General features: G+C 39.8%; 1 protein-coding gene and 1 long non-coding RNA gene across 8 annotated transcripts in view; both read left to right on the top strand.

The window, feature by feature from the left end:
* YLPM1 (YLP motif containing 1) overlaps positions 1-13,025 on the top strand; it is a 51,217-nt gene extending 38,192 nt beyond the window's left edge. For 4 of the 7 annotated variants that reach the window (XM_083740622.1, XM_083740620.1, XM_083740623.1 and 1 more), the window contains 4 exons: positions 2,727-2,778; positions 10,875-11,005; positions 12,160-12,341; positions 12,630-13,025. In XM_083740622.1, coding sequence (XP_083596748.1) covers positions 2,727-2,778; positions 10,875-11,005; positions 12,160-12,306 — 330 coding nt within the window. In that variant the 3' untranslated portion in view covers positions 12,307-12,341; positions 12,630-13,025. The remainder of the gene's footprint in view (positions 1-2,726; positions 2,779-10,874; positions 11,006-12,159; positions 12,342-12,629) is intronic. The other 3 variants (XR_014564817.1, XR_014564818.1, XR_014564819.1) reach the window with 1 other exon arrangement.
* On the top strand, positions 4,676-8,713 carry LOC310846143. The gene is made up of 2 exons (XR_014565161.1): positions 4,676-4,777; positions 5,015-8,713. It is a non-coding gene; the product is annotated as an uncharacterized lncRNA (long non-coding RNA).
* Positions 13,026-15,562: the final 2,537 nt, after the last annotated feature.

The following is a 15,562-nucleotide window of genomic DNA, read 5'->3' as shown; positions in this document are numbered from 1 at the left end:
CACTTCTCCCTTCCCATTGCAGTCTTTCCATGCTTATTTCATGCCCTTCCAGAGGGTCTCCAAACCCTCAGGAACTGCTTTTCATGGTGTGCAGAAAGTTGCAGTGGAGAGGGGAGCCCCATTTTGTGAGAAGAACTCACAGGTAAGGTTCAGCGCCATTGAAAACAGCTTGAAGAAATTTGGCCCAATGGCTAATAGCTGGGAAATATTCTAAATACATAGGGATATTGCGCCATTTGAGAGGTTCTTTGCTTTTCATTCTTGAAATCGGAATTACTCCTTTGGTGTTATGCCATTTCTTTATAGCAGAAGTGAGGGCCAAATTACACACTATACAAAATTTTGTGTACATTTCCCTCAATTTGTTTTGTAAGGAAAAGCAACAACCGGGGCAGTATTTCAAAAGGGTGGGTGGAGAAGGAATGAGAAAAGCAGTTGTGGGGCTATCAGAAGAAGAAAGAGTTCCTCCTCTGCCTTTTTTCACTTCTGTCTTCGGCCTCTGTTGTTTGCTTTTCATGGTTTGAACTAAGGATCAGATTAATAACATCTTCACAGAAGCAGTAAACTCCTGAATTTCTAAAATGAGGAAACTAAATGTACTTATGGAATTCAGACTCATTCATTGGATTTAGATGAACTGAATTACCTATAAGGGTTTACAAGGTTTGTTTATTTAAAATATTTATATCATGCTTTATTATTTAAATAATCCAGACAGGTAGCAACATGGTGAATAGAAAGAGCACAGTAAAAACCAAAGCAAAATTACTCAGTGGCAGAACAAAAATAGACAACATGGTCATTTCAGTGGAAGCACGGGACTATGGAATAACTCATATATGAGAGAACAGAATCACCGGGCTCCAAACGTCTTCCCAAAGAGTCAAGTTTTTGACTAGCACCTGGATGCATACCGTTTTGGGGCTAGGTGATTCTTTCTGGGGAGAGCATTTCATAGAACTAGCAGTACTACTAAAAATTTGGTGGACATTCACCAAACTCGTTACCTATCAAGCGTCAAACTTTGCATTGTGCATGCCCTTGAGGTAGTACTTACCAGAGATACATTGGCCTTTAAGATACATAGGGCCCAAGATGTGTAGAGCTTTAAAGGTAAGAACAAACACCTTGAACTCAATTTGGAAACCAATCAGCAGACAATGCAGATCAACCAGTACTTGGAATAATATGCTCTGACTGGCTCGTTCCTGCTGGCAACCTGGCTGTGGTATTTTGCACTATTTAAAGTCTTGGGACACTTTTCAAGGGCAACCCCATGTAGCGCAGGTTACAAAGTTTTGTGGTGCATAAATGACTACAACCAGATGTGAATTTTCCAGGGAAGGTAGCAGCTGGTATAACAGCCTAAGTAGGTAAATGACACTCCCAAGTCACAACCTTGAAAATCAGCACTGGATCAAGGAGCATTCTTCATGCTACAAACCTGATTCATCAAAAGGAATGCAGAGTACATCCAAAACAGGTTGTACATCTGCTTCTAGATCAGGTTTTCTACCAACTAACCGTACATCTGTCCTATCTGGATGAAGTTAAATGTTTGTTATATTCAGTTGAGACACACCGTTCACATAAAATCTTAACAAAGAATGATTTTTAGGGTTGTACTTTTGTTATTACAGACTTTCACTTTGGTCCACTTAGGGCCCGTGCATGTGTGTCGGTAGCTGAATGGGGCAGTCTTGTTCACAAAACATGTTTTATTTCTCAGTACCGCTTTCCAATCCAGCAGCCCGGGCTGCATAAACATTGTTTTCTTTACAAAGCTGAAATAGTGTCAGCTGCTCAGGAGAAAGAACATGCACCGTATTCAGTCCCATTTGCTACCAAATAGCTGGTTGATGGGATTTCTTCTTATTTTTGAAAAAGCAAGTTACTCATGAAGTACTTCAGACATGCTCCGTTGGATCGGAACCGGACTTGTTTAAGTTCACACATTACACTTGGCATTCCATCTGTGACTAGCACCATATAACATAAACATCATCAAACTCAAGCTGAGCATATGGAGATATCCTCATATATAAAATATAATCTAAAGCTAGCCAAAGGAATAAAACTGGATTCGCATGGCATTTTTATGTTCTCTCATATTAAATATTTGTGCCATTATAAAATTGTTTAATAAAAATACACTATGTAGTCGGAACACAAATTGCAGAATTCTTCTGTACGGTTGAAAAAAGATACCTATTTCAGAATAAACAATTTGATCCTATGTTTGTGGAAAATACTCTGGAAAGAATGCAAATAACAATGGGTAAAACTCTTTACTCAAACCCTAGAACCTCTTAAGCCTCATTCCTGCTCCACCCTCTCCCCCTCCCCAAACTTAGGGCATTATGATGCAGCACACAGAGTTGGGGAAATCTGGAGAGCCATGATGTGCCTGGGTCTCTGTGACTTGTCACAAATATACTTCAGATCATGCCACATTGAGAAGTATGTAATATGTCTTTCTACTGTTGTTGCTGTAAACTGACTCAGGAGCCCTTTATTTACTGAGAGTGGTATCTTGCACTGGATATGATGGAATTATGATTTTGTTTGCAATAGTTTGCATTTTAAAAAACATTCTTCCCATTCACAGTTCTCATTCAGGTAGCCCTAAGGAAATGTTTACAGTATAATGCTTTTGCAAATTAAAATGTATGTTATGTCTCTTATCTCTCTCTAATCCTTCGAGCTTCTCTCTGTATATGATTTAGGGTTACATTCCGAAAAGCAAATGGGAGATGGATACTTCTGAAGCAAAACTAGGTGGGTATTTCATTTCTTTTTTCCAAGTAAAATATATATGACAGTATTTGCACATCTCTTGTTTGCAGCTCTGAACACTTGCCTAAGGCAAAATGATATGAATTGGGTATGCCATTTCTGAAAATGCAAATATCTCTGAGCTGTGTAATATGCACTTACCTTTTATTGTTGGAAAAGGTACAAATACCGTATTTTTCCTTCTATAACACGCAGATTTTTTCTTCTAAAAAGGAAGGGGAAATGTCTGTGCGTGTTATAGAGCGAATGTGTGGTCCCTGGAGCCGAAAAATCATGCAAAAATCAAATCGCGGCGCTGCACGCTGCACAAAGAAACGAAACCTGAAAAGAGGAAGCGGCTGCTTTCCTGCATTCTGCCTCAGGGTCTTACTGCCCACCCTCCTCTGTTTCGTTGCTGTGTTTGCTGAAAAGGAACAAAGAGCAGGGAAAGCCCCTCCCCTCCAGGCAAGCTCCGGTGCTGCTGGGGGAGAGGGAGAGAGAGGGGGGAAGGGAGAGAGAGAGGGGGGAGGGGGAGGGAGAGAGGGGGAGGGAGGGGGGAGGGAGGGAGGGAGAGAGAGAGAGAGAGATGGCTGGCTTGGGTGGGGGGAAACTTTTGCCTTTCTTTCCTCCCTCCCGTTAAATCCCTCTCCTGCATTCTTAGCCAGCTGCTTCTCTGCACACCCCTCTAATGTCCCTTCTTTGTTTTTCCTTCGCTCCCCACTTAAAATGTGGTTACAAAGCATGGATCCTCAGGATCTTTGCATTGGGTCACCCCAAATTCACCATCAGATCACATAGCATGTCCATGGCTACAGCCTGCACCAAAAAAATCACGCACCCACTGTTGCCTGGGGCTGCAATGGTGCAAAAATGTGGTTAAAAAGCATGGATCCACAGGAATTCTCAGGATTTTGGCATTGGGTCACCCCAAATTCACCATCAGAGCACATAGCATGTCCATGGCTACAGCCTGCCCCCCCAAAATCACGCACCCACTGTTGCCTGGGGCTGCAATGGTGCAAAAACGTGGTTACAAACCATGGATGCACAGGGATTCTCAGGATTTTTGCATTGGGTCAGCCCAAATTCACCATCAGATCACATGTCTGTGGCCACAGCATGAAGCACAAAAATGATACATCCACTGTTTCATTCAGAATGTTTTTTCCCTTGTTTTCCTCCTCTAAAAACGATGTGCGTGTTATGGTCAGGTGCGTGTTATAGAGCGAAAAATACGGTAATCGAATCCTTTAACTTGTAGCTTTTTGTGTGGTTTGCGTAATGATGTTACTTTTATTCTAGCATTCAAATAAGTGAGTTGCATTTGCATTTCCTGCTGAGCTGCTGAGGATAATAGAATCAATTTATATTCTTCTTTACACTATAATTTTATTTACGGGGCATTTATATTAATCTGATTAGTTTTCATATGTTGCTCGGCATTATGCTTTGCTTTAGCATCGTTGGGGACAACAAATGACCACGAGCATGTCTAAGTACTGTTACTAGAAAGTTTGGTCAACTTGTGATGACATCAAGTGTCAGTTCATTCTTTACATTTAATTAAGCCTCAATACTTCTGAGTGAAGATATGAAGCCCATACTTCATCTTGTTTCTGTCTTACGTTTATTTTCAACCATTTAATAGCATGCTTCCTTATATACTACTGCCATAATGCAGTAATTTAATTGACCATCCTAAGTAATGCATCAAAAAGCCTTGTAGAAGTGCAGCTTTTGTTTCATAGGATTCATAGGAATAAACCTTATTCAAAAGGAAATTGGCCTGACCATTGAAATCAATTTTATTAGCACATTTGTGAAAGAAATAATCAAAGAAATAATATATACATAATGCCAAAAAATACGATGTATGTTGGCATAAAGGAACTCCCATTACTTTTCAGTTTCTCTGTTAAACATATTGAATTAAACCATTAGTGCTGCTTTCCAGCATCAGTCTTGAAAGCTTTGCTGGGCAAAATACTAATAAAGTACAGTGGTACCTCAGGTTAAGTACTTAAATCGTTCCGGTGGTCCGTACTTAACCTGAAACTGTTCTTAACCTGAAGCACCACTTTAGGTAATGGGGCCTCGCGCTACCGGAGCATGATTTCTGTTCTCATCCTGAAGCCAAGTTCTTAACCTGAAGCACTATTTCTGGGTTAGTGGAGTCTGTAACCTGAAGCGTATGTAACCTGAGGTACCACTGTACCCCATTCCCTTCATTGTAAGGTAGAACCTCGGTTCTCAAACCACTTCATTCCCGAACATTTCGGCTCCCGAACGTCGAAAGCCCGGAAGTAAATGTTCTGGTTTTCAAACATTCCTCGGAATCTGAACGTTCGACTTCTGATCTGCAAAAAGCCTAGCTGTCAGCCAGCTGGAAGCCGCGCCTCTGAATTTGAACATTTCGGAAGTCAAACGTCCTTCCAGAGCAGATTACGTTTGGCTTCCGAGGTTCCATGATACCTTTAACTTCCAGGATTTTAGGTACTGCAGGCATATTCAGCATTTGTCTACGTATTTAAAGCACTGATAACCTGCCTTTTATCACAGCAGTCTCAGTGCTGTAAAAGTCAATGTAATACACAATGGCAATACTAAAGTTAAAAAATCATCTGAAACAGTAAATAAAATCATCTATATTAAACTGCAGAGCAGATATCTATATCAGTCTGGGTTGGTGTCAATCATACAACACAGGAAAGGGGTTTCCATAATCAATTTAGAATTGATTAATTGAACATGCTATCTGAGAAGCTATCGCTCTGCTTTGGATTACACTGAGAGTATGCAGCGTAAGCTGGAAAACAAAGTGTGTATGGTGACCCTTGAGAGTTTGAATTTGAATATTGGTGCATGCTCACAAGACGTACACACATAGTGTATCCGCTCATACTCAGTGTTAGGGTGTAGTATAAAGAGACTATTTCATTGCTTGTACTGTTTGCATAAAATAGCCTTTTCAGTTGTGGCACCTTTTCTGCTGCTACGTTCTGTTGGATGTGCTATTGAAATCTCAAAAGAGCATCATAAATTCCTAATATCAGCCAAAATCTCATGCTGGAGAGCTAAGTAGTTGAAAAGAATCTACCAATAAAGTCTTCACATGCAAGAAATGTATATATTACTTTCTCTAATTCAGTGTCATATTTTGTCATACCTGCGTAGTGTAAAATCTTGATGGATTTAACATGGTTCGTAAATAGTTACATGATTTTTTATGGCAGTGCGTGCATTTTGACCTCATATACTCTTGTATATCTGACTAACTATAGTAACTATAGTAAGTTTTTCCTTTTGCATTCAGCAATTAATTTTATATACAAACGCATAATTGAGAGTTTTTACATATTCAGTCCCTGTTCGAGTTCAGAGAGTGTTCCTTACTATCGTCTCAGTATTATAGTAGTTTCATGAGCTTTCAGTCCATTAGGTTAAATTAGATATTTAGTGACTTGGAACTGGTGGCCAAGGTTTCTGATGGTAATTCTGGAGGTGGAGAAGCAGGAGATAGCAGTACATTGTGATTTTCATAGAATACATTCAGATGTGCATACTACATTCAGTGGGGAGGAAATGGCAGAATTATATAGGAAACATCCCTTTCTTACTCTGTACCTGGGGGTTCCTGTAATTTCTAACCGTTGCTCTGTAACAAATGGTAGGAAACATCTGTCTTACCGTGTTGCCCTTATGGTTGGGTGGACACTGAATGAGGTGTGTGTAGATAAGTTCATGAACTGATATGTTGGGGTCACATACTCACTGTAGAGGCACAATTTGTCTTTATGTGACTGTTGTGAACAAACCAATAGTCTTATAAGAACATTGTATGTAAAACCTCCAGCAGTAACATTTTTTACGTAAGTAACATTTTTTACATAAGGAAGAGTCCTACATTAATTTACTTTTAAAATGTTAGTGCTTCAGCTCTCAGCTTTGATTTGAGGCAGCTTCCAAGGGTATTGAAATTCACGTAAATAAATAATTCAGTCCCTTGTCGAAACATAACTGTCGGCAATTGGGGTGATGGGGGTTAGAAGCAATTTTAACCATCTCTCAAAGCAGTTTTAAGACAGCCATGAAAGCAAAGGTAATAAAGGGTGTGCAAAGAGGCAGTGCCTTTAGCTGGCATCTTGAAAGTGGTCGAAGGAGGGTACTAAGCAAATGGACATTAGAGGGAGCTCTACAGATGGTGCAATGAGCCAGAAGGCACCACCTTTGTTGCCCTCCATGTCAACTCAAAGGTAGGGGCATGCTTAGTAGAATCTGTGAAGACAATAACTGGGCAGGTTTGTTAGGGAATAGGTGGTTTTTCAGCTAACCTGGCCCCAAGCCAATGCTTTAGAGCTCTATAAATTAGAGCCAGCATCATGAATTGTGCCTAGAAACAAATGGGAAGACAGGAAACCTCTTTAAGTGCTGTTGAGAATGTTCCTTCTATCAGTCTTTATCGGTTCTAGGTAAGACTTGCCACTTTGTTCTAAATTATTTGAAGTTTCTGGATGATCTTGAAAGGATATCTCACTTAAAGCAAATAGCACTGATCTAATCTGGAGGTTATCAAGGCATGCATAACATAACTCTGGTCAGAGCTTGTTTTTCAAAAAAATAACCACGGTTTGTGTACCAAGTGAGGTTGCTTAAAAGGTGCTATGAGCCATGAAGGGTACTCAAGTTATCTGCAAGACCAGACCTAACAACACCAGGCTGCAAACCCAATCCTTTAGGGTGAATTCAAGCCCACCAAGAACTGTCCAAATCCTTTATTGCTCAACTACATCACCAGCCAACAGTACTTCAGTCTTACTTGGCAGTAAGCTACCAGTTCCTGGGTACCAGCAACAGGGGTGTGGGGGGGGGGCTTTTGGCCTCATGCCATTCTGGTGGGATTCCCTGAAGTGTCTGGTTGACCACTCTGACAAAAAGAATGTTTAACCTTTCATCTGATTAAATCGAATCAGAAGGTCTATCTTTATTTTTCCAACCTCTTTCCCAATTTCAAACACATGTTCAGAGCTTCTGTAGTCCATTTTGATGTAGATGGAAAGAGAATCGTGTGTCAAATGTTAATACTGATGGCAATTCAGACCAGGTCTGCAGGTGACCTCTCTCAGTCATTTCAGACGCACATTACACAGCAAGGAACTCAAGATGGATATTTTTAGAACCCTGTAGCATAAATTCCATGGAGCAGAGTACCTTTCGGAACTGATTGGTCACATAGGAACAAAAGCACAGTCCCTCCCGTTCCCAACTTAACATACCAGAAGTACCATGGCCAGCGATATTCATAGTTGACATACCCACCTCCCATCCCTCCTGGTGAAAGTTATTTTACGAGGGCAACTTAGAAAGAAAATCATTTAGGTAGTGTAGGAATACTGCTCCCAAGTTGCTCTGAAACAAAATGCTGTTGAATGTTGCGATCTGATCCAAATGTTTGCCCCTGTGAGTGCTCCCTCATAAACCTCAATGAAATGTCACTGTGTTAGATTCCTGATTCATAGATATATGTAAAACGCTAAACCTTTTATTGTAGTAAATGTTGCCTATAACATAAAATGCTGCATTGGCATTCATCTGAATACTATGTACCTGAAATTTTCTTGCATACCTGCTTCCAAATGAATTATTACCTCAGCTAAAAATGTAACTGCTGCTAAGCGATCATGAGTCCATCTAACAACTTCACATCTGCAGTCACTCTTTTGATTCATTTTTTTCCACGTTATTTTGGTACCAAATCAAACTTCATGGAAAACATAGATCTAATGTTCGTCTCCACTGTTTTATAAAAACGATGTGTGAAATGGCTATCACTTTTGGCACCTTATATCTTAAGCTGTTCTTTGTTTATTTTATGTTTATTGAGGTAAGTATTTGTTGAATTTTGCATTTTAAGGTTCACATCACTTTTTTCTTTCCTCGTGGAAATTTATTTTACAAAGAAGTTAAATGCAGGCCACAGAAAGAACACCACACATAACAATGCAACGAGGTCACTAAAGCAGTGAAAAAACCTCAGTGATTGGAATCCTCAGTGTACTATGGATGTGCTTGTGGAATAACTACAGAAAAAAAGCTTAAGCAGACGTTTACTCACTATAGCATATTTGTATAAGACATACGCATCATGGTCAGAAAAAAATACAGCCATATCAATGTGAATGGCATTTGATCAGAAGCTTGAAGGGCTTCCATATTGGAAATAAGCAGGAGAAATTGTGCCGTAATACCTTTTAAAATTACATCACATTTTAAAAATACACCGTGAAACGGAACGAAATATTATGAAACAGGTTGCTGAATGAACAAGGACTTTTTGTTCAGTACCTCTTTCTCGCTTTTCTATTGCATACATCATTCATATCCCACCTGAATGAGGGAATAAACTCTTCTGTGTTGATGATCAGATATGCCAGTTTATGCTTTCATTCAGAACAACTTGATTCCTGGATGAGTGTCCAAGGAGCTGCATGAGCTGCAGCGATTTTCTCCCCTCCTATAGCCCCGCCCCCAATGTTGCTTTGAAGATGGGGTGATGTTCTGGAACATATTTTCATGCAACATTGTAGAATCACATATGGAAAGAAAAATCTGCAACGTATACACAAGCACATTTTGGCTCCTGGCCCTCTTTTGTACAAGTTCCAACATATCTTATATACTTCTAATCTTAAATGAATATGTAAAGATATCTGCTAACATGGCATTTATACATTAATTGTTTCTATTCATGATTCTAAACTCTTTGATAGAAAATGTGTTTTTTCTGAGCAATGTTGTGCATAACACTCAGATTTCAAAACACTTCTATTATTGCAGAATGTTAACAATACTTATATCTGACTACTGGCAGATGGTATCTTTGGAGCTGTAACTGCCATTTTAATTGGATATAGTTAGCGTGTTTAACTTTTAAAAACAGGTTAATGTAAGTGTGGCTGAATAACAGATAAATATTATCCTTCCAAATAATGTAAATTTTATAGCATTTATCATCATTCAGGCTTGAAGTAGTTCCAGCAAGAATAGAAAAATGGCGTTTAGATTATTTGAATGGAATTTATTTAATACTTAACATTTTTGTTCTGATTTACAGAAAATTCTTTTGTAATTTGATGTTAAATTAGATATAGCTGCTACTTTGGTTCACTGGATTAATAAATAAGCTAATTTTTGCAGTTCTTTAAATTGATATTTTCTGCTTTCTGGCAAATAGGCAAGGCAAAGCTTTGTCTACAAACAGATAGTTTGAGGTTTGCTAATTTTTAATAGCAATCTCTGGGAACCATTTAGACAACCTATAGCATTAAACATACTGTTGTACACTTAAAATAGTTTGGTGTAAATAATTTTAAATTGTGTAGTACGTTATTTGAATTGTGTAGTGCATTATGAACCTGGGGGGGAGCAAATTATGCATATAGAAAATATTTGTGAGCTCTGACACAAATTTCACCTATTCATAACAGTTTGCTTCTCGGCAATAGCAACTGCTTCCTAATAATACACATTTTTAAAGATTAATGTTCAGGAAAAATTGACCACACCAAAAGTTTATTAGAACAGTAATACTGAACTTCACATGAGGACAGTCATATCCGTTCAGGCAAAGGAAGAAAGTGAGAAACTGCTTGTGGGTTTATTCCTTTTATGGCTGGTGCTCTGCACCACAAGTCAAATGTCCTTGACTCCAACACAGGCAGTTCAAAAGCCATCTTATAGTCTTTCAAAAATAAATGTAGATATCTGGCAGGTGCACTGGTACGCAAGGTATTAAAAACTTCCTTTAGTATTTAAATTTGTATCGTTTTCAAAAACATGTTCAGGTATCGCTACATGATATGGCCTGTTGTATCATTATCCAGCACAATTTTTTTCTCCCAGATCATCACAGATTGATTCTTCAAAAAAGTGACAATGGGTTTTGCCATTTTGCTCATGAAGACACCCAAGAACTTGCATATATCACTGCTATAAGATAGCAGCTTGCCCTTCTGAAAGCATTCCCATGCATCTTGTTTGTATTGGGCATTACACAAGTGTGCTTTTCCCCTTTAACCCTGAGGCTGTATGTTTGTTCTCAGACAAATTGGATGGCTTGCGAACTGGTGCTAAGAGGAAGCGTGATTGGGAAGCAATTGCCAGCAGAATGGAAGATTATCTTCAGCTTCCAGATGATTATGATACCCGTGCTTCTGAACCTGGAAAGAAGAGGGTAATAAAGTAATTTTGGTTTAATGTCTCAGAGGGTCTCACCCAGAAAGTTTTCCCTAAAGCATGAACTATATGTTTAGTTCAGCTAATCTATGTCTGGAAGCACTGTGGAGCCATTGCTTTCATTTTAATGTCCATTAGATTCAATTTCTCTTCTCGAAATTTTCTTCTGAAAATCCATATCTTGTCATGCTCCTGTAAAAACAGGGAAGATAGCAAAGCTTAGTAGTACACAGTTATAGCTAAAGGCAGCAGAGGCTACTTAGTAAGAAGATGAGGAAACAGTAAATAAGTAGGGAAATGGAAAATATGGAGGTATTTGGTAGATTTGCAGTATGGCTTGAGTACACACATTAGAGCTGAAGTTTGTACAGGTTCCCTGAAGAAGGATTGGTTCCACTTAGTGCTAAGCCAAATTTTAATGATGTTTGATTTTTTGTACCAAACATTGGAAGGGGGTGTGGGGAGAGGACACAGGAAAAACCCTGCACTTCTTTCCACATATTCTTTCACTTTCGCACCTGCATCCGTTGTGGTGGGAAGGGAGCACATCCTGGTTGCCTGGACAACTTGCTACAGTGCGCTGTCAGTTTCCTTGTCCCATGCATCCCCTTGAAAGTAATGCCATGCAGATGGAAGAATCACATCTGGACATCATCTGCACTCCCTTACAGTAGTAAGGCGCACATTTGGATGTGCATCTTTATACATATCCCCTTCCTGCCCAACTACTAAACTAAACGCAAATGGAGCCGAGCGAAGGAATGTCATCTCTCTTGTCTTGGCAACTGGGACAGGTTCACTCTTTTCCCCCAGTGAATTCCTTGTGAACAGTTTCACATCTGCTGAAGAGGGGGCAAAAGTCTTCGTGAAAGGCTCCCTGCTTTGCACATTCAGAGCACCAGTTCCTATGCTCTTCGGAAGAAGATGTGGGATCTAAATTTAATAAATAAATATGACACTAAATAAATTCTACTTGCAAACTTGTGAGGGCCACAAATCTTTGAGCATTCTAGAAGGCTGAACCAGTAAAGTTGCCTTCCCTTTTTCTAAGTTGTCCGAAGCCTTCGCTGAGCGCAAAACCGTATTATTGGCAAAAATGTCTCGCTTCGTTTTCTGGAACTGAGTATCATCCCAATGCTGTGTTATTCGTAGGTAAGGTGGGCAGACCTTGAAGAAAAAAAGGATGCAGACAGAAAGAGGGCCATTGGTTTTGTGGTGGGACAAACGGATTGGGAGAAAATCACCGATGAAAGTGGTCATTTTGCTGAGAGAGCCCTCAATCGCACAAAGTACATCTGACGCAATTTGTCGAGTAGAATTTTTCTGCCTACGAGGTAAGAGCTCCTGTGTCTTGGTGAGTTTTTGAGAATGACCTCAAGAATGAACAATGATAGCATTCTCCGCTCAATAATAATTTGGACATTAGGCCATAGATAGACTTCTCAGTTGTGCATGTCTGTGTCCAATCTCCTCTATATGATGCATGGTAGCTGGAGGGAATTGGAATGCCACAGTTCAAAAAATTGAGGGAAAGCCTGATTACTGAACAGCAGTCTGCTTTTTTTTTCTCACAGTCCCCAAAACTTAACTACTTTTCTGTAACAGTTTCCTTTTCCCTGCAGGCAGTTCGCTTTGATGAGAGCTGAACACAGGGTGACGTGGAACTTGTCATTCGCCCTCTGGAGAGTTGTGCGGTTCTTTTATTTCGAAACTTCATTTTTTTGTGTTCTTCCCTATTGCATTCCTTGGAATTCTACCTGGTGATATCCAGCACCCCCGAGTTATATGGAGCTTGCATCTAAATGTGAAAGGTTTTTGTGTTAAAATTAGTAGTTCTAGCTTTTATGCCTGCAGTAGAGTGGAAAGATGAGGCCATGGACATTTCTTCTTCTGTACTGTCGCAGAATGTCAGCATTACAAGTGCATTGTTGCTTTGTGGCTGTTGTTATTTTTTACTGTACAAACTTTGTAGTTTATTGTACTAGAAAACAGAACAATAAACTTTCACTACGAACCTAGTGAATGACTTAGTCGACCATATATTATATAGGCTGCTCTATTTTGTGTGTGTGTGTGTGTGTGTGTGTTTGTGTGGTTTGCTTAAAAAGATGATCCCTTCAACTCTTTGCGGAATGTCGGAGCCCTTGGTCATTAACATGTTGTGTTCCTTATAAACTTCCTGTTCAAAACAATTTTATTCTTCACACAAAAAATTAAATGTGCACACTAATGCCAGAAAGCATTAGTGTGTGCATGGAGCTTAAAAGCCATTTCAACTGTCTGAAGAAGGCGGCTTTATTTTATGTTGGAGAGAAAATGATTTGCCTCAGGGAGGATGGTCAAGCGATTTTACATACAATGTTCTCTCTGTCTTGTTACATGCTCCGTTTTGCATGCTTGCTAACGAACAAATGCAATGAACTGCTTTTGTCCTTTTCGAGTTCCAATTCAGTGGTTTGTGTTATGAATTATATGGATGGAGAAGGTGCCAAATCGTTTGAATGAGACCATTGCTATCTTAGTTTTCTTTTAGAAAAAGGGTGGTGGTGGTCTTGAAAGATGCTTCATTAACTCTTCTTAGCCAATCAGTTTGTGATTGCTTAGCAAATTATTTTTATTCATGGGTACATTAGTAATGATGAGGGCATTTTTTGCTGTATTGAAGGAGGGCCACTGTTTAGTATTTAATGAATGGTTTATCATTGTAATATATTTGTTTACTTGACATTTTCTAGTCTGATTAATTATGTATAATTTGGAAACTGTTCCCAGAATGAACAATAGAATATTTGGATACAGTGCAGAATGTTAAATGGCTACAAAAGCTTATTCATATGTATACTTTCCTATTTTGTCGCACTGTGACTTTTTATTATTTGGCAAGCTATTTGTGGGCCTGCATTTCACAGTAATTATGAGGAGACATGGGAAATTAGAAGCTCTTGTGACCTTATGAAGTTCAAGAGTTGCACTCTTTGTTTCTAAATGAAACTCACAATTTTTTGAGAAGACAAAGGGAACCTACATTGCTGGAATAATAACTGGATCTTTCAGATAAAGATGCTCAGGAGAATCTCATGTTTGAACTCTGCAGAGGTGACTGAATTGTGAGTTTTTATGTAGTGATGCCTTTCATATATAAACCAACTTACTTCCGCATGGTACTTAGTTAAGGTGGCTGTTGTGGCTTACTGCTCTTTTGCAGAATGAAGGAGGGGAAATGGAAGACTTAAGATTCTCACTGCATCTTGTCTAACTCAGGTCTGAATCTTCCTGTCATACTATATCTGGATATAAGTAATTGTACTGTACTTTAATTGCTGGTTTACCATCATTTTCAGTCACAACTTTGGTGCCTTTTGATACTACCAAGCATCATACTATAGTTCATTACATTACATGGAGTCATTTATATATTTGTGGTTGCAATTCTTCTATTCCTGTTCTACGTGTTCATTCACCTTTCCTTGACTCCTGTGGTTTGATAGCACCACCTATGGACAACTTGCCACACATACGATATGTAGCGATTGTTTGCATCTGTATCTCAAGCGAGAAAGTGGAGTGCGCCCCTGAGGGTGAAGTCAAACTGCTGCATAAGCAGCACCAAAGTGACCTCTCCAGGGCACAAGCGTGGGCAGCATATATGGAGGTCCTGGGCTGCCAAGACAACAAGACTCCCCTCTTGGCCTCATTTATGTGGTCCCAATGGAAAGCAGAGCAATACATTTGACACCAGCTTGGCTGCAGGAGTTGCCGGAAAGAGACATACAAGATGCCATCCTGCTGTCTTAGGGACTCCACTCCAGATTTGTTTAGGGTTTCCTCCTTAGAATTTTCTTCTCCCGAAGATATCCCGCAAGGAAGCTGATGTTTAGGTGTTTTCCTTCTCCCAGATGTGCTGCATTAGACTGACAAGCCCCATCTGCCCCTCACTTCCCTCTACATCACATACAGAAACCACCTTCTTGACCATTGTTCCCTCTTGGTCTTGTCCACTCAATCCACTGGAGCCTGTCTTCACATGCAGGAGAAGTCCCTAACTCACCGAGGGTTTGAGACCCATCAGCTACCCTCACCTGGTTTATCCGGCCAGTCAAAGCCATTTCCAGGTCATGTGCTGACAGCTTCTAGGAGCCACATGTGAGAGCTGAATGCAAGGTGGGGACCAAAGATGGACAAACTACCCCAGACGGAGCATGATGTGTCTTCCCCCCCCCTCCAGGTCCTGCCCCTCCCCTAACACCCCATACACCCCCTTTGGCAAGAAGGGAGAAATGGCAAGAAGGGGAAGAAAGAGACGAACAATTGGAATAGTATTTACTTGGACCAATATGACTGGAAGTATGTAATGGATATTCCAATGGACCAACAAGGGTGACACCTATTTTTTCATAGTTTTCTTTTCTTTTTCCTTTTACTTTCTTTGAGACTTCATGGAATGCCTCTGAAGAACAGTTGTGGACAGACCACATGGGAGACCCATTGCCTTGGCTTTATTTTTCAGCATGTATGTCCTGCATTTCTAACAATGATTTTCAAGACAACTTATAGT

Source organism: Podarcis gaigeae (genome assembly GCF_964106915.1).
Source record: "Podarcis gaigeae genome assembly, chromosome: 1".
NCBI lineage: Eukaryota > Metazoa > Chordata > Lepidosauria > Squamata > Lacertidae > Podarcis > Podarcis gaigeae.
The sequence above is the reverse complement of the archived record's forward strand: the minus strand, read 5'-3'. Positions and strand labels throughout refer to the sequence as shown.